At 34.9% G+C, this 20,119-nt stretch overlaps 1 protein-coding gene across 2 annotated transcripts in view; it reads right to left on the bottom strand.

Moving 5' to 3' along the window:
- Positions 1 to 20,119, bottom strand: part of COL14A1 (collagen type XIV alpha 1 chain) — a 201,746-nt gene that overhangs the window by 47,969 nt on the left and 133,658 nt on the right. For both annotated transcript variants that reach the window (XM_033126918.1, XM_033126919.1), the window contains exons 35-37: positions 13,757 to 13,834; positions 10,958 to 11,044; positions 2,476 to 2,529 (exon numbers count right to left, since the gene is read on the bottom strand). In XM_033126918.1, coding sequence (XP_032982809.1) covers positions 2,476 to 2,529; positions 10,958 to 11,044; positions 13,757 to 13,834 — 219 coding nt within the window. The remainder of the gene's footprint in view (positions 1 to 2,475; positions 2,530 to 10,957; positions 11,045 to 13,756; positions 13,835 to 20,119) is intronic.

Here is a 20,119-nt window from a genome sequence, read left to right as displayed (position 1 = left end):
AAAATAATCCAAAATGAAAAAGCCTAAGAATTAGGAAGAAAATGAAAATGGAGTGGGAGAGTGGTATAGGAAAGGCCAAAAGAGGAGAAAAGTTCAAATAGAGAGGTGACAGTCATGTGAAGTGCGGTAGAGATCTCAAGTATGATAAAAATTAAACCACAGCCACAATTTGGGAATAAGGATATCATTGATGAATTGAATAAGAGCAATTTTACACGACTTCTGGAAGAACAGAAATTAATTGTCTGTGGGTTACGAATGATTTGGGGTGTACAGAAATGGAATTTTACACTGTGTGCGCCTGTGTTTCTTGCTTCTTTCACATGGCAGTGTTTTTGAGGTTCGTCTATGTTGTGGCATGTTTCAGTAGTATGTTCCTTTTGATTGCTGAGTAGTTTCCACTGCATGGATGTACAGAAAATTGCGTGTTCATTTTCCTTTTGATGGATATTGGGATTGTTTCCAGTTCTTTTGTAACTTCAAATAAAGGTACTCTGAATATTTATGTACCAAAAAATGAATTATTTTGGAGGTGAGGAGGTAGAAGCACTGAAAAAAAACTAGTCTTATAATAAACATGTTGTAAGAGGATGGCAGAGAGGGATAGCAGATTTTTTAAAAAATACGATGGAGGAGACATAGGGGTGAATTACAAATATTACTTAATATTTATAATAGTTTAATAATATATCATTTGTATATTACTGAGGAATTCAGAATGGAGTAGAAGGGCAGAAAATAGGTGGTCTCATTTTATTCTGTAAAGTAAGACACAAAAATGATCAGGAGAGAACAGAGATAGGGCTGCTTTGAGCTTTTCAACTATTATTATTTATTTGTGGCAACTGAAAGACAAAGCCACAGAATAAAAAATCAATACATACTGGGGCTTCCCATTTGGAAAATATAGTTGATCTGTTCCTACACTGTCCACATTGATAGACATGTGAGCTTCCTTTGTCCAACAAGATTTTTTCCTGAAACCACTACATACTTGCAGCTGTGATTCATCAAAATCACCACACGGAAATAACCACCTCAGTAGTCGTCCTATGGGAATGGATTATGAAAGAAAAGGGGTAAACCTTGAGATATCAAACATCTATGAACTCCTACTATGTCTTCACGATCAGAACCATCATTCAGTGAGAAGGTTAGAGAAACAATAGGATCATGATTTTAGAGGTGTAGGGAGGAGTGAGCCAGAATTTACAGGAGCTTATGGGCACTGCCCTTGGGTAAAACCGAGGAAGACACAGTGTATCATTGTCTGAGAAGAAGCTTTCAAACCCCCGGCCTTCGTTGTAGCACATAAGAGATGAACCCAAGTAAGATACGTGAAGTCTGTGCCTGCGAAATGTGTCACAATCTCAGAAAATAAAACAAATGAAAAAAGGAGATGTCTTCTGGTCTGAGTTTTGAGTTGGCTAGTACATGATGAATTATCTTCCACCTTCTTTCATTGACTTCTTTTTCTCCCACATTCTCTCCTACCTTGCTTCCTTGTTTCCAATTTTATTTTTTTTTTAAACCTGGCAATGTTGTCTTTTCAAAGAACGACTATGTAAATTTAATAAGCAACCACATTGAAACAAGGTGGATGGAGAGATCAGGTGGAACAACACAATGAAAATGAGACAGGGAGTCGAATTATGAAAGGGCTTGAATCCCATGCCAAGGAGGGTGAATTGTATTCTCAAGGCAAAACACATACGATTGTAGGTTTTGAGAGTGTGATGTGACCCAGCATAACTTTAAAGGAATGAATCTGGGGGTAGGTGTGAAGAATTAATCAAGAAACCAAGCCACTGGAGCCAGGAGACCAGTTAGAAGATTTCCCAGAAGCCAGACAGAAGATGGTGAAGCCTGAACTCGGTGGCTGGGTTCATGCCATCGTTTAGGGCGCCTTTGTGCAAATAGGAATACATGTGCTTTGACAAGGCTTGGCATAGTCTGGTCCTCTTGTTGGTTGCGTTTGTACAGTGTATAGCCTGAACCACTACGCTGGGTGGCCTTGGGCAGTGAGCATGGAAAATTGAGCTGTGTGTTTTATTATACGGAGTGGAAAGAAAGAAGGAAGAAGGTACCACCTGAGAAACTACCTCGGACTCAGTGTTCTCCTAAAGACATGTTTTGTGTGTGTGTGTGGCAGATCAAGGAAGACACAAACATAGGAGAGAACTATCTGGGAGACTAAACCATTCCTGACCCAGAAACCATTCTTTTCACTAAGTTATTAAATATTCTTTTTGATGAAAAAAGGCAAGTCCTTAAGGGGAGAGGCTTAGACACAACGTTCATAAAAATGTAAGGATCTTTAGATTGAAAAAGGTGAATAGTACTCAACTCCAAAATTATATTATGCTTAGTTGTGTGTGTGTGTGTGTGTGTGTGTGTGTGTGTGAGAGAGAGAGAGAGAGAGAGAGAGAGAGAGAGAGAGAGAGAGAGAGAGAGAGAGAGAGAAGAGAATATTACCTTTGGACCCTGTTCACCTTGCTGGCCCTTTGGTCCTCTGAGTCCTGGACCACCCTGGCAAACAGATATTAAGTATTAGCACAAAGACACATCTTAAAGCAGTCAATTTCATCCATTGTCCTTAATAATATGGATTATGTAATTCTTATTTTGTATAAAGGCCAAAACGTTGTGTAATGATATATGTTCATCTTGATCCTTAACTGGAAACTTGCCGCCCAGACCCAGCTCTTCCTGCCAAGGATTTCATAGTTTGAACAAACTTTCGATGCCAAATCCTTTCAAGTTTTAAAAAAATTATAGGATTTTAAAAATTTAGTGATGTAAGACTATAGCTACTGATGGATACAAATAATAAAATATACCACTATTCTAAAACTGTATGGCTTATACCACAACTTTGGATTAAATGATTTAATTAAACTGTAAAAAGCACGTGAAAATAGTAACCATTTAATTTTCTTTATGACATTGTAAAAAGCTAATTAGGTTAGTCTTTCTGTAACTTCAGTTATTTGCATTTCCCCTCAAGATTTTTGCCATATTTATGCACCATCTCCACTATCATTTAATGCATTTTTCTTTATATAGATATATGTACACACATAATAAATACATGTATATGTATTCTTTGCAAATATACATTCCTTGTATATATGAGTGTAAATATAGCTAGGCATATATAATCTTTGAATATTTTAATTTCACTTAAATCAATTTTTAAAGCCAATATTATACCACTATAGCAAATGAGCAAATGAGAAAAAAAGTATTTCTTGCTAAAAATAGAAGGTAACCGTAAAGGTATACTATACATGCTATTAAATTTAGCTAATTTTTTTTCTTATTGGAGTTATTGACCCACAGTTTCGCTCTTTGTTAAAAACGGAGATCAATAAGTATTAGAATCGTCACATGGGCACCAGAATGAGAATATCACTTTCACCTGAGCAGAAGGATACAAAGACCACTGAAAATACAACAGCTTTCTCACTATGTGATTCCAATTTATTTCCTGCTATGTTAGTGACTATTGAAAATCATTTTGTGTAACATCGGCATGCGTCAGTTGGGAAAAGACTGGATCAGATGATCTTTAAGGTTTCTTTCAGCTTGTTTTTTAACCATATTAATTCATTTCTCTCCCCAATATCAGTTGGTGGCTTATCTTCCAGACTTTTTAAATACAATTATAAAATTGCATTTTATGCATGTGTATATATATATATCTATAGAAAATATTACCTAGAGTTGTGATATTATATGATGCATGTAGATTGCATATGGGACATCACAATTTTTATATATTTCTGAGTTTTTTTCCCGTGACATAACATATGAATCTAACGTATTCTCAGTAAGTTGCATAGTTGTCTGAACGATGGATACATAAACAATTCTTCCACCATCGGAAACATAGGGGGTTTCCCCACAATTTTTTGCTGTTTAGACAATACTGCAATTAATATCCTTAAACATCCTTAAGTATAAACATTAATATTTAAGTACAAATGTTAACATTTAAGATAGCAACAAGTAGAACCATAAATGAAATTTGGTGGATATGCAGATATACTGTCAAATTATGCTCCAGAAAAGTTTTGTCAATTTATTTTATCTGCCAAGAGTTTAAGAGGGTCCCTGTCAACACCTGATATTGTCAAACTATACTTTTAGCAACCTGATTGGTAAAAATAATACCTTACTCTTTTTTTAAATTTCATTTCCCTTAAAACTACTATGATTGAATCTTTTCATAATGTGTGTCTCTTTCCATTTTATCTCAAGGCAACTACTTAATTTTACTCAGTTTTTCACTAGGTTGTATGCATGTCGCTTTCTCTTTAATACACAGAAATTCTTTGTATAGTTGTACATCTTTAACTCTTACAGATGATGCAAATATTTTCCCCCAGTGTGGCAGACATTGTTGATTGATTACCAAAGTGTGCTTCTGACTCCTTTCTCTATTTTAATTCTATTATAAAAGCTTAACGAAACAGAGATTTGCTTTCCCAGCTTCCTCTGCAGCTAGGAATGGGCATGTTAGCCAGTGTGAGCCACTTTGATCAAGAAGCAACAGGTCAAAGAAAAGCAAATTGGGAAGCTGGGAGAACCTGGGTCCTTTATGAAATTGTTGAGCAGCCCCATTTCCCTAGGGGCCATCCATCTCTAAATCCTTTGTTGAATAAACAATGAATATCCAAATATCCTAATGGATCATACCACTGTGTTAGTCAAATTTTCTGTTTCTTGCAGCAAGTCCAATGCATCTCAAGTAGCAACTTTAAGTTTGTTTGCACATTTTAAATGATTGTGACTCGCAGATATTCATGCCAGAAGCACCATATAGAAGAGCCAGGGACCATTTTACATTTCTAACTTATTTTCCATCTTATCCCAAACCCATGTCACTGAGCACATGACAAGAATTTAACAAATGTTTGCGGATGTAACATTCCATTCTTTTAATAAGAAAGGGTGAGTCCAGGCAAAGGGAATATGGTTCCTTTGCTCATGTCTCCCTACAAGAGAGGATACAAGTTTGGTTGTATCCAAACTTGGAAGACTTTTCAAGTTTGGTTGGCACAAAATACTACAATGCAAATTGTTGAATGAGAACTAATCACAACTATGTCGATCATCAGACGGGGTTTACGACCTATTGGTTGGGGTACTACTTCTTAAATAGTTTATTATACTTTAAGTATAATAAACTTAAAGTAAATAAGTAAATACTTAAAGTAAATAAGTAAATAAAACTTTAAATTTAAAATTGTCAATGGTTTCCCTCAATTTTATATGTCCTTTCTCAACAAGTCAGAGCTCAACCTTTCTCTTTCACTTCTTTACTGTGTTCTTCTCTTTACAAAGTCTGACTCTTGGGTCATATGTAAATGTTTTATAACGTGTTCCAGCAGTATTGCAAATTAAAAAAACTTGAAACCCCTCCAGCTATAAAAGTTTATTAATGTTGTTTAAAATAAAATAAACATTTTTGTAATTAAGAGCTGAATCCTTAAATACCAGGAATGAAGAAAAAATAAAAAAACCACTGCAACAGGCATGTATACTGAGACTACCCTGGGAGCAGATGGGAAAGATGGTTGATGTTTGCTGCAAAGCTTGTATTTTACAGCCCACACAAGGCAACGAAATGTGAACTTGAGATGATGATAGGTGGGGGAAGGATAGAATATGAAACATTCATTAAACTTGAAGAACTTAAAAGGCTGCACTCTGAATAAGCTAGAAAACAAACAACAAAAAAATGGCCCACTAGAAGGCTGATGACCAAGATACTATTTTACATTAGCTAAGGGAGGAGTAGGAAATGTCTCCCCTAAGAAATATTACTCAGAAGCTGAGTCTCATACAATCTAGGGACTAAATTCACACTGATGGTAAGGATATAAAAAAAAACCCTAAAATACTGCAAAGTCAGTCCTTTTAGGTGGTTTTCATTTGGTTGTATACTCAGAAGTTTAGCAGACGCAGACACAGGTATTCTCTGGAGGAATATAGTTCAAACACAGGTTCAAAATATTCCCAGAGGTAAAGTTTCAAGTAATATGAATTCAAATATACACCAAAAAGAAATATCACACAATATACACGGAAACAAAATAGCATGAGTAAAATCAGCAGAAAAACAAACGGCGGAATCAGAACCACATACACTGCAGATATTGAAATTATCAAATTATCAGATAAAGAATATAAACTGTATTTAGTATATTTAAAGAAAAAATACTTTTGAAAGTGTTACAAAAGAAGAAGAGACTATACAAATGACCAGAGTTTTGAAAAGAAACCAAATATAACTTCTAGATATGCTAAACATAATAATCAAAATCATAAACACAATAGATAGCTTAAATTGCATATTAAACATAGCTAAAAATAGAGTACACCAGAAGATAACATTGAAGAAATTACACAAAATGAAGCCTGGAGATGCAAATAAAAAATAAATAAGAAATGTTAAGAGATGTGAGAGTAAAATTAGAAGTTATAAAGTACCTCTATTTGGAGTTTCAGAAAACCATAATAGAGATGATAGAAGAGAGACAATATTCAAAGAGATATTAAGAAAACTCCAAATTTAATGAGAACATTGGTATTCAAATTCATGAAGTCTCAAATTTTCCAAAATGGGAAAACAACAATATCAAAAATCCACACCAAAAGACAAAAGGATCTTGGAAACAACCAGGGAGAAAAGATTTCTCACAGGATAACAGTTAATTTGACTGACAGGTGATTTTCAATAGCAACAATGGAAGCTGTAAAACAGTGTATTAGCACCTACAAGATGCTCAGAGAAAAAAATCGTTAATCTAAAATTTTACTTGCAGTGTATTAGTTTGGAACGTAGTCTGAGAGCTTTAGTCGAGGTCAATACTAACAATTTTAAACAAGATAGAAGGTTTATTATTTTCTTATATTAAAATCTGAGTTGATAACTGGTCCAGTGTAGTAGAGTACCTTTACCATGTAAGGCAGTGTGAAACCCTGGTTGCTTCCATCTTGTTACTATGTTATGTCCTAGAACACTGCTTATCACCATGAACTCACTACCACAGGTTCCCATTCTAGTCTGTTGGGAATGGTTAAGGAGGGCATTTGGTTTTCATTTAAGAATGACACCCAGGGTGACTGCACATACGTCATCTATCACTGGCCAGAAGTTAGTCAGAAGATCATACCTGCATGCATAGATGTTCAGAAATCAAGCCCCTCGCTGAATGACGACCTGCTTGGTTCTACTATTTAAAAGAAGCAGTGGCAATGAATATGGAGGCAATTAACTATCTCTGTAACAACCATCAAAGCTACCTTTGATAACATGGGAAATAAAAGCATTTTCAGAGGAACAAAAACTGAAAATTTATTCCCAATAGCCTCCCATTAAAGGAACAGCCAAAGAATATACTGCAGAAAAAATACAAATGATACCAGCAGACATTGTGAGCAAAGAAAGAGCAGATATATAGGCAAGTCTTAACACAGTGATTTATAACAAGAAATAAAAATAAAAGCTCAAATTTGTGATGATAAAAAAATATACTAAAATACTGGGTAGCAACGGTAGGTAAATTATAAAAAGAATGATCCAAAAGAAAAAAAATTCAAAGAACATCATGTCGGTTAAAAGAGGAGTAGAAATCTTGATTTTTCTTTTTTTTATTTTGTCAAGACAAATACCCCTGGTAAAATTTCTAGGTTAATTATTAAAAGGAAATACATAGAGAGTATAAGTTTCAAATTAGTGGAGGGAAAAAGAAAAAAATGAGAATAAAAGCAAAAAGCCAAAAACTGCAAATAAATAAATAAAATTTCAATCAACCAAGAAAGCCATATACAGAGGGTGCCAAAAAAATGTTACACACTTTAAGAAAGGAAAACTGTATTAAAATTGTAATCCTCAATATATACCGATAACAAAAGATGAATACAAGTCACATTTGACTTCTGCAATTACAAGAGGTGCTCAAAGTGGTTCCCATCAGCGTCTAGACACTTCTGATTATGGTGAACTATTGCTTGAGCAACGTTGACCAAAGTGTCCATTTGTATACAATTTTTTTGGCACCCCTGGTGTGTGTGTGTGTGTGTGTGTGTGTACACACAAAAAAGGAACAAATTAATGTGACTGATATAGGAATATAAAGCCAAATAGGTTAATTATCACAAACAATAGAATGGACTAAACTCTAAAAAGAAAGATTGTAAAACCAGATTTAAAAAAAGTCCAGGCATATGCTCTTGAGAGACACAACTAAAATATACAGATATGAGAGGTTAACATGGAAAGGATGAAGAAAATATATGCCAGGAAAATAATCCGAAAAAGAAATGTTGACACAGCAAGTCACTAGGAAGATAATTGTTCCGGTTTTTTTTTTTTTTTTTGCATATTTATAACACAATCTGTATATCATGGAGAATTAGAAAGAGAATTTGACAAATTGACAAATGGAACAGAAGATTTTAAATATATATCTCAGTAACCCAAAGATAAAGAATTAATGAAGATAAAGACGATCCTAACACAATTTACAATTTGATTTACTGGATGTTTATATTTAAAATTCCAAACTCCACAATTAGAGAACACTCATTCTTCTAAAGCATACATTAACACTTGAGAAAAGGCCACAAAATAAATGCAAAGAATCAACAAATTGTCAAAGAATTGGTACTATAGAGACTATCTTCCATGATAAAGTGCAATAAAATTAATGCATCAATAAGAAAAAGACAAAAATTGCACATATGATTCAAAATTTTAAAAGACACTTCTAAATAAATCATAAACCAAAGAAGGAATAAAGAAAAATGCAAAAGACGACAGCTCACAGAAATATTAAATTTGGCTACATTAGAATTATCATTTCTATACGATATAAATTGCTATAAACAACAACAAACAATTCATAGACCAGGAAAAGATATTTGCGAACAGTATCATTAATAAAGGAATACTGTCCAAAATACATAACACCACATACAAATCAATGAAAAAAAACCTGCACACAAAAAAACAAACCCCAGCAAAGTTTATAAACAGGTATTTATATAAGAAAAAATACAAATGGTTCAGAGACAAATGAAAACCTGTTCCATCTCACTTGCAGGAATGTCCTAGTTAAAATAACAATGACACCGGGTTTTACAGTCACCAGATAAGGAAGACACTCATTTCTGGAAGCATCAGAGCTTGCAGGCGAGATGCAGGGAAACCCGACGTCTTATACAGGATCTGGCGGAGAGGCTATTGGGAAAACCACCTTGCAAAGTAATCTGGGGTTTCTTCATGATGTTGAAGATGCATCTTCCTTACCTTCCAACAAATCTGATTCTAAGGGCTATTGCAAGACCACTCACTCATGTTTGCAAAGCGACATACGAAGGATGTTCACGGTGCTAATACTGTAGTAGGGAAATACTCCACAGTAAAACTACTCCATAAATTGTAGTTTATATAACGGAGCATCTTACAGCAGGTACAATGAATAAACTAAACAATGTGCGTTAACTTTGATAAAGCTCAAAGGCATACTTTTGGGTGAAAAAAAGCAAGCTGCACAGAGTTGAAAATAACTGCTTTCAATTCCCAGATTAAGCTAAAGATCACTCCTTACATTTGATTCAAGGTTTACAATACACAGACTATGTATACATACAATCTTGTGTATTCCTCATAAGACCAGTTAAAGAGGTGGGTGCTATTTTATATATGAAACAATGGAGGTTCACCGCCTAGTCTTAGAATTTAAATTCAATGCTTTTACCACTGCTCCACACTTGCTTCTTCGGGATAAAGAGTCTTTTGTTAAAAAAAAAAAAAAAAAAAAAAAAAGTATTTGGGTTCTACATCCATAGCTTGAAAGAAATGTTCTATGTGCCAAAGATAAGGGAGAAACTGCTGGGATATATTTCAGAAGCATTCAGCAGGTTCTCTTTCTTTTTTTCAGTTCAGGAAATGTGGTGCCCAAGTGAAGGAAAATTGTGTTGTTGGTGGTGCCAACCTGGCGTGAACTTTCATGCTTCAAGCCAGCTGTCGGTGTGGGTTTGCTCCTGCACGCATGCTGACCGGGCCCCGCCACCTCCAGCAAGCCAACGAGCAAGGACTGCTCAGGCATCAGAATATTCCTCCTGCAAGGCCTGGCTTTCTTTATTTGCTCCTGCATCTTCTCCCTGTTTTCTGTGTCTTTCTGCCTTGATATATTTGTAATTTTCTAGCTACAGACCAGCTATATCATACTTATCTTAAAGAAACAATGATAATCCCCGTTTAGCAGTCTAGATATAAAATGAACATTTAAACATATTACAAAAGATTTATCATGGTAAATTCGAAGAGCCAGATCGTGCAGTTATAGACGTTTAATATTTTACAAAAATGCTTTCTTTCTCTCTCTCTTTGCCTTCCTCCCTCCCTTTTTGATTCCTCCTCCTAGTCATTCTCTATTCCTCCTTCCCTCCCTCCCTCCCTTCATTCCTCCCTTTCTATAGGAAATTTTCAGTCAGTGGTGGAGAGAATTTCATTCTCAGATGGGCTACTTTTCCTGGTCAATTTGAAATCCTTCCCTCACATATAAATTCTGATGCAGAATGGGCAAAGGGAGGCTATGCCAACCTTATAGATCCTAGCAGGGGGGCCAGTGTTCAAAACACTGACACTGAAAAATACATCACAGGACTTTAAAGGGAAGATCTTGACGAGACAGCAATATGAGAGCCAGTCTGGCATAGTGGTTAAGAGCATCTATTGGAGCCATGAAGACCCGGATGTGAAGAGCAGCTCCTCCAAGCTGTGTTCTTTAGGCAAGTTACTTAACATCTCTGTGCTTCGGTTTGCTCATAGGATTAAGTGAGTAACTGGTTAGCACACTGGTGAGCACATATTAGACACACGACAAGTGACTGCTATAAATATTATGAAAGAATATTTAAGTCTGAACGAGGTACTTACAGGTGGGCCCGCTGGTCCCAGAGCCCCTGTACTGGTTTCAGAACAGGAGCAGGAATGTGGAAGCTCTGGGCAGGTCTCCTCATTCCTCTGAGGAGGAAAAAAAAAAAAACAGCATAACTGTTAACAAGATGTTCTATACAAATGGTTTATGGTCTCAGAGAAAACACTTTGATTTAAGACACTTTAAAAAAAATTTAAGTGACATTAGTCTAGAAAGTCAGAGACTATTTCCTTCTGACCACAAAATCTTTTCTTTAAAGAAAAATAATTGGGTGTCTAATGAGTCATTGACAATCATCATTATCGAAGGATGTTGATAAAATCAGCTTGGGAATCCAGAAGAAGAAAGAAAGGCAGAAGTGAGTACAAAAAAAATAATAATAAGTAAATAAATAAATATTTGTTGACCAAAAAAAAATCCTGATTACTGTTCATTTCAGGTGTAGTTCATCACTCTATGAACTAAGGTCTTGCAGACTTTCTTTGTGTTACAATATTTTTTTTTTTTTGCATTTCAAACGATAGAAGAAAACTTATTGGAATAGTCAACCAAAACAACTGCATCTATAATAAACCAAACAAACAAAACAAAATAAAAATGGTGCTTAAACACATCATTAATTCCCTGTAACAATTTTAACTACTGCTCATATTCTGTGGCTGAAAATACAAAAAACAAAAACAAAAACAAAAAACTTTGAGAAAGGTCATTCTTCTCCTGGAGAATTTTGTTGCCATGTGATTCTGAATGGCAGGCTGAATATATCTGAATGAGTTCCTGGAATATAGCGAAGACAGATCACCTGCTAAGAGCTATTGAACAATTTGTGAATATCCCATTTGGAGTAGCAGCCAAAAAAGAAGGCGGCCCTGGGATAAGAAACTGTATAACTCCATAGGGTTCATCAGTCCCTTCAGAGAGAATGAAAATGAGCTTCATTATATAAGACTGGGGAAAAGTAAAGTTAGAACTGAATAGAGCACAGATGATAAGTAAATTATCAAGTTGAAAATAATCTCAGTCTCCGAAATATTCACAACAGAAAACCAAAAAATTGTTGAGCAAAGGCCTAGTATGTACTGTATTTACTTTTCTCTAAATGTTGGCCAGTAGTCAAAGCTTTCAGCTCATTACAGGAAACCCCCCTGCTAACATAGCTGGCCTGGTATCCAGCCAACTAGAGTGAAATACAAATTTGAGGATCCTGAACAATTCCCAAAGTAAGGCTAACAGCAGGGCTCCCGTGATCAAAGACTCAGTAATGGTTTTGCCATTGTTGTTGACTGTGTCTCCATCCATCTTCCTACCATGGAATGTACACATCTTCAGTAATAAGAATGAAAGGAAAAGCTTTGAGAAGGCCTGGGTGCTTCCTAGGAGAAGTGGTGATCACATTTTGCTTGATACACCATCGGATTCTGAGCATTTTCCCTTTCAATTTCCAATCTCCCTGCACTGAAGCACGACATTAGTAGTCGTATTGAATTCCACCCCAGAGCCTACTTGGAAACTTATTTTGGTGAAGCAAGAGTACATTATTTCCTTCTTAAACATAGCCACCATGAATTTACTGCCTGTAATAGATAATGGGATAATCTGGGCTAAGGTCTTAAAATGACAGATCTCTTAGACTTGATGATGGCTTCTCCATGCCTGTTCTCCATGTTTAACTATTAAGACGTGATTACTGTTCAACCATGTCACCCATTTCAGCCTACTGGCCCTAAGGATCCTAAGATGGGAATCTGCTTTTACACATCCAAGTATACTCGGAATTACAGGTGGTATTAATAATGAGAAAAACTTTGCTTTTTCTAGTAGCATCGCATAGGTTATATAGCTTCTGACTACGATTCCAAAACTGTACCAAGATGCCCTAGGACACCATAATAAGCTCACAAGGCACTATGAATATTTTCAAAACTCAAGAGAAACAGTAATATTCAGCACCCAGTGGACTTTGTAGGAACAGCTAGCTCAAGGTAATTCACAGTTTCAACATTAGATTTTGAAACACTTTTTTTGACGATGTCACATATTTGCAAATCTGGTTTTTCGGCTGTTGTTGTGATGTTCCCACCATAGCAGGTACCACGAGAAAAATCATGTGGAAAAAAAAAAGGGTGGAGATGCTCAAGATACAAGAAACTGTACATTCCCAAAAGTCACATGCATTCCATTAAGTAATTATGGTTATTTAAGAATAAAATAAATATATAATTTTTTCCTTTCAATTTATGTGTATTATTTTTTTCATAAGGCTAATAAGTTGTTAGGACATAAACATTTAGTATGCTGTTTGGACATAATTAGCTCAGAAATGGAATTGTTAGGTATTTCTTTTGGCTTAGGGATACCTTAAAAAATTATTCCAGGGTAAAGGGGAACACATATACGGTGATGGAAGAAAAACTGACTCTGGGTGGTGAACACACAATGGGATTTATACATGATGTAATACTGAATTGTACATCTGAAATCTGTGTAACTTTACTAACAATTGTCACCCCAATAAACTTAAAAAAAAATATTCCAACATTAAAGGATCTGTGAACCAGGAAAGCTGGGAAAATGTGAACTATTTGTGGAGCTGTGCAGTTCCCACCATGTGTGTCAGTGTGTCCTGCTGGTTTCAGACACGCCTCCTTCTTAACTTCTTTTTAATTTTCATTATCATCACAATGAATTATCTCTGATACGAGTTTCGTGAAATAGCATTTCATTTTCAGAGAAAATTAATGATAACTTTAGAAAATTTCAATGAAGAGCACACCAAATAATGAATGAAGATTTCTTACCAGGCCTGGTAGTTCACAGCATTTGTCTTTATTGGCCCATGATGTGGAACAAACAATATCAAACATCTGTAATTGGAACTGCAATTTAAAATGAAAAGTGTCACTCAACAAAAGATAGATACACAGTGGTTATAACAATAATGATATCATATGTCGAGTTGAACAATTACGTTTGTGAACTTTCCACTGTGTAAGTGCACGGTTGAAAGTTCATGAACTTTATTGTCCCACCTTTCATATATCACATAATAGAACGCTAACACATTTATAACATAACATTACAAAAATACGAATTAAAAAGTCATTCCAACAATGTCAAACTAATTTTGTTCCTCAGGCACACAGTGATGTAAGATTTGTCCATTGTTATTCCATCCACCATTCAAACTCCCTTATTTATCACAACTTCCCCCTCGTATCTCTACCTAAAGAAGCTTAGTGCCTCTGTTGAAACTTTTCCCTGTACTGCCCATTACAGTTACTCCAAGGGCCTCTGTAATCCCACAACATTTCATATGTATCTTTCATAGTCTATCTCCCATCATACAATACAATTATTTGTGTTTTCTCCTCTTTAGATTGTGAGCTCTTCAAAGGACAGAGACCCACTTATTCATCTTTGTGTCCTTTGTCACAATATGTGGGCCTATAATAGCTATTCATGAAGGTGTGTTGAATTAATTCTGATTTCAATCATTCAGGTATACATGCGGCAAATTTTTCGTTAGTGCCTAATACAAGCCAGATACTATGTAGACCTTTACGATATGAAAATGAACAAAAACCAGAGTACCAAGTATTCTGCTCTCAAAAAAATTCCAGAGAGTGAGAGACAGGCACATAACTACTGTGTACAACATGGTAAGTGTCATGACAGAGTCACATACGGTATTGTGAGAACCTGGGTTAAATGTATTTTTACTTAAGCCATTGATCATGCCATAAATATTTAGACAGTCTCGTTCTACTCATGTAGGTTGGCAATAACTCAATGTGTATTTTGAAATAAACAAAAACATCATTATAATATTCATTAAGGGCTAACACTAGCTTCGTGACCCAACCATTTCTAATATTATGTTTCTTCCTATATTATTTTCAAATATTAAAAGTGTCATCAGTACAGAACTGGGAGAAGGAGGAAGTGCTTTTCATTTTAAATCTTCAACCTTCCTTCAACAAGCAGTGTTTGAAGCAAAAGCTGGAAACTCTTGGTGTCTTATTTTTCTCCCAAGGAATACTGTTTATCCCTGTCAAGGATCCCCTGGATGAAAATGAGAATGTCCAAGTAGAGAGGACTACTGAAATAGTTTACCCACACTGCATGCAATATCACAAAAGAGCCTGTCCTGTCTGCAGTAAAGCGAAGAAGTCAGATTTTCTCTCGTTATAACCAAAAAAAACTGTGCCTTGCTGCAAACATCCTTCCCCAAGAGAGTTTTGCAAGATTAATAAAATAACCCTTAAATTTTGAAAGTAGATCCATGAATCAAGGCATCATGTTTTCTTGTTTCTATATACAACTACTGTGTTATCTGAAGAAATATGAACATGGCTCACTGCTCTTTTTTTTTCTTTCTGTTTTTCCCAGATTGAAAAAAAAAAAAATTCCAAAAGGGCATGATATCTAAGTCTGTGCAGGGCATTCATACAACAAAATTATGATCATTAAAAAATTAGGTTTCTAAAATTAGAACATTTTAAAAGAACATGGCAATTGATTTTTGTGATGAATGTTTATTTGAAAAACTTCAAGAAATCCTGGTATATAATTTGGAACAAATTATATAACATGTGGGAGTCTCAAGTTTCTCCACCTGTAAAATTAGTATAATAATAGTAGCTACTAAGTAATAGTATCAGGAGCTATAACAACAAAATGAGTTAATACAGGGGGTTCTTTAGAACAGTGCTTGGAATATAATTATTACAAATAATAAATATTATTTTAATGTAACATATACAGCCCTTTCATAATTGAATTCTTTAAGGTGCAGGAATACATAATACAAAGGCCGAAAAAGTAGAATCAAAGTGAAAGCAATACAGTATTCAGGGCAGAAATATAACAGTAGCTTGTTTCTGTAATACTCCTATCTGTTTAATGTTTTGATTGAGAAAAATCTTAGCAAACATTTAGTGAAAACCTACTATATGCCAGGCAGGATCCTAAGGACTTTGCATCCTCTAATCCTCAGATCACCATGATGAGGCATGACAATAATAACATCAACCCCATTCCGTAAATTAGGACTTGGGACAAAAAAAGCCTAAGTAATTTAAACACATGCTGAAAGCTGAGTTCTAGTTGGGATTTGAACAGCACACCTCATTTTCTTGTGGTTCATTTAGCAGTGAATGGATCTTTAGTCTAATGTTTAAAATGAAGATACCCCAGCCTAACTTTACAATGCCAATTGTCTGGGGACATTTATTAATGGGTCCCATTATGACAGCATTAGATAGAATAAATCAGCTAAATCTGTAAGTCATTCATTCATTAGGAAAATATGCATTTCTGAATAGAGCCTCAGTGTAAAAACATGTTAGTGTCTGGGAATATTTCTTTAAAGCAAAGGCCTTTCAGTAGCTCCAGTAGATACCAGGATTTCTTGAAGTTTTTCAAATGAACATTCATCACCTAGTCACCTATTATAAGGTAACGTCTACATATACAACTTTGGCTAAAGTTCTGCCCTATTGAGTTAGTGGGATTCTTATGAGCTCATTTTATTTATTTGAGGGGTTGAATGCTTACTAAGTGCTGACAGAAACCAGTACTATCATCTAAGGGATTCTCGTGGGCTGCCTTCTTTTTCGGGTTAGATGAAGTCAGCAGCCGTTTTTTGTGTGAGCACAACAAATTTATTCATAATTGTTTTGTGTTTGGAATCGTTTAGATTCCTCAGCCTTTATTTAGAGACTTCTTTTTCCAAGGCACATTTCTTGGGATTGACTAAAGGAAAAACAACAAAAACAACAACAACCATGAAACAACCTCTGGCTTTTATTCCAAAAGCAATGGCATACATATTTGTACCAATTATGTAAAAAACAGCACAGAGGTGGTATATCGAAGATCTTATATTTGAGTGCCTATAAATGTGGTTAAAAAAATAATTCAAGCAACTAATGCCAAGAGGCAACCTCTTTTTAATTTTGTAGCTGTTTTCCTCTTTAACTAACTGAACATTATAAAAATATGTCTGTGCAAAAAGAGAGAGAGAGAGAGAGAGAGAGAGAGAGAGAGAGAGAGAGAGAGAGAGATGCAGAACCTCCCCCTTTCACTTTTTATAATCTCTTCCAAGGGAATACTGAGCCAATTAGAAATATTCGTTTTTTCATTATTGGACATTTTTGTCTGGGTGCAGCACAAAAGGCAGGTCATTTGGGGTCAAATGTTAGCATGCAAATAAGATTAAAATATTTCTTGGCAGTTGTCACTGTGATTTGTGAATGGCAATTAAAATGTATTCCTGGCCCTACTTTCCACTCAGTACCAGATTTTATCCTCTATTTTTTCTAGCATCACATAACTAAGCATATAATTTGAAGTTAAGCTATATGTGAACTTATACTAATATTTAAAGAGCTTGACGTTGCACAAGAATACTGGAAAAAGATTACTGGGGACCTAGCCCATCTTCTGCTTTTAATTTGATGTTCAACTTTTATTGACTCCATTTCACAACTAAGATTTATTAAGCATATGCCATTTGTCAGCTACTGAACGTAGTATTTCTACTTGTTCCCAAACAATTTATTGAATTTAAGGAAAACCGTTACATTGAAATTAACAGCTGTTGTATTTGTTGGTAGTATTTAGAATGTTAAGGTGTAGACACACTTTGGGTGGGACATTTTGATCACATTTACTTTCAAGGTTATAATTCAAATAATGGTGAGTATTTGAACTTGGCAGTGAACAGACAGGGCATATGGTGACTGGACTGTACCAGACTCCCTCTTCTGCCTTAAGTTCTGCAATAATCAGTCTGACCCAATGGAAGAGAGCTTAGAATGGAAGGCAGGTAATCTTATGCAAATCAGATATGGTCTCATCTCACTTTCCTCACTTTTGGAAAGGGGATCCCTCCCTAAATTCTTCAAGTCTCAGATTCTGTATATATAAAGTGGGGCTTCTATAAGTATCTCTTCCCAGGGTTATTGGAAGATTAAATGAGATAATCACAGAAAAGTAGGCACATAGTAGTGCCTGGTCCATAGTAAGCACATAATAAATATTAGCTACTGTTATTGTTTTAAAGATTAAAAGACATAATTCTTGTAAAAACACAATCTTTTTTATAATTTATATATGTTTCTATAGGGTCATTGACTAGTCTACTGTTGATTCCTACATAAAAAATCTTGAAATCAGTAAATAAATTTATAAAAAATTGCATAATTTGTATTTGTCTTTATTTAAACAGCAGAGGGCTAAACAAATGTCATTTGGATAACTAAGTGTTAGATTTAAGAAAGACAGTAAGAAACATGATTCTATGCCAGAAGCTCAAAATTTTTCTAGAATCATCTCTGACTGGCGGCATTATAATTTCATTAGGTATCAGAATAGGTAGAAGATACTTCTTAAGAGAAAGAACATGAGAAACGAGAAGCACAGTTGTTCAGTTTCTTCCCACTTGTACTTGATGGCAAAGTTAAGCCTGCTCATTAGATTAGTTCCACTAGGGACTTTTGCTGCCTGTAAAATCTTGCATTGCTGAACATAAGTTGTTTTTATTATGAATGTGAGTAATTTCAATACAGTAGTTACTGTATCCCTCAATCCATTAATCTCTTCTTCACTCAATTTTGGTTTTAAAAGAATACAGAGGGTGCCAAAACAACGTACACACATTTTAAGAAAGAAAAAAACTATTAAAATTGTAATATTCAATATATACCAATAACAAAAGATGAATACAAGTCACGTTTGACTTCTGCAATTCAAGAGGTACTCAAAGTGGTTACCATCAGCGTCCAGAAGCTTCTGATTCTGGCGAACTACTGCTTGGGCAACACTAACCATCTCTTAAAAAATGTATACATGTTTTTGGCAACCCCGATATATTTTGTTTAAAAACTAAGCATTTAGGGTTTTTCCATCGTCTGGCAGTTTTTGACTCATTGCTGGATTTGCTAGGGAATGCTGACCTATAAACTATTAATCTCTCTTATATGATAATTACTCCTGCTGGAATAATCCAAAACTTGCACATTATACATTCCCTTTTGCTAAGCATTGGAATACAGATATATATCAAAATTATGTTAGCAATCTGTGATTTCTAAATTGAAAACTGCAGACTAAAGCTTCTCTCTTGCCCTGCACTGAAGCAATTAAGTAATAACACCCAAACCAAGTGAGTTTCCAATCACATTCTTGAGATCTAATCTAATATCATCCATATCAACATAATCAAATTCTTCAGTAAGTGGGCAGCAATTTTCAATAATCTATTTAGTAATTCTTTGTAGACAGTTAGATTCTAACAAAAGCCACAACTTTTTTTTTTACTAGCCTTACAAAGAACTCTTTAATTATTGACTTTTATAAATTCCCCCATTGTCTACTACTGGTTGGAAGCTACCACAGAGGGTGCTCTGTTTAATTGCTTTTCTTGCATGGACAAAAGAACAGATTTATCGCCGGTAGACCTGAAACCTACAGGCACTTTTGCTTTCAGATATAAATTCTTTGACATTTAATTGGCCGTATATTTGGAGTACAATTATTATATAGAGTGTAATTTGAAATTCAATTGTTGTAATTGTAATTATAAAACTGTAATTGTAAAATACAAATTAGAAAATGATATATACAGAGGGTGCCAAAAAAATGTATAAACATTTTAAGAAAGGAAAAAACTGTATTAATTGTAATACTCAATATATACTGGCAACATAAGATGAATATAAGTCATGTTTGACTTCTGCAATTATAAGAGGCACTCAGAGTGGTTCCCATCAGTGTCCAGACACTTCTGATTACAGCGAACTACTGCTTGAGCATAGATCACATCTCTTAAAATGTATATACATTTTTTGGGCACCCCCGGTATATTATTGGATTGTTGTCAACACCACACATGGAATAGAATATATGCAAAACAACATTTTAAGAAAAGATGATACAATTCAAATAGATGACATTCTATTTAATTTCTATCAAGGATTTCTTGAGAATTTAGTCTGTTCATATGATTTATTAGATATTGTGATGTAGGGTAGGAGGGTATGGTTGCAAATGAAGACCATGACAGGGTTTCTATTTTGAGGGATTTATACTCTGGCTAAAGAGGTGAAAATTAGATACATGAAAGAGTAAGAAAATAATATATGACTACAAATAATCAA

This window comes from Rhinolophus ferrumequinum, chromosome 14 (genome assembly GCF_004115265.2).
Source record: "Rhinolophus ferrumequinum isolate MPI-CBG mRhiFer1 chromosome 14, mRhiFer1_v1.p, whole genome shotgun sequence".
In the NCBI taxonomy this organism is placed as follows: domain Eukaryota; kingdom Metazoa; phylum Chordata; class Mammalia; order Chiroptera; family Rhinolophidae; genus Rhinolophus; species Rhinolophus ferrumequinum.
Note: the sequence above shows the minus strand (reverse complement) of the source record. Positions and strands in the feature narration are given on the sequence as shown.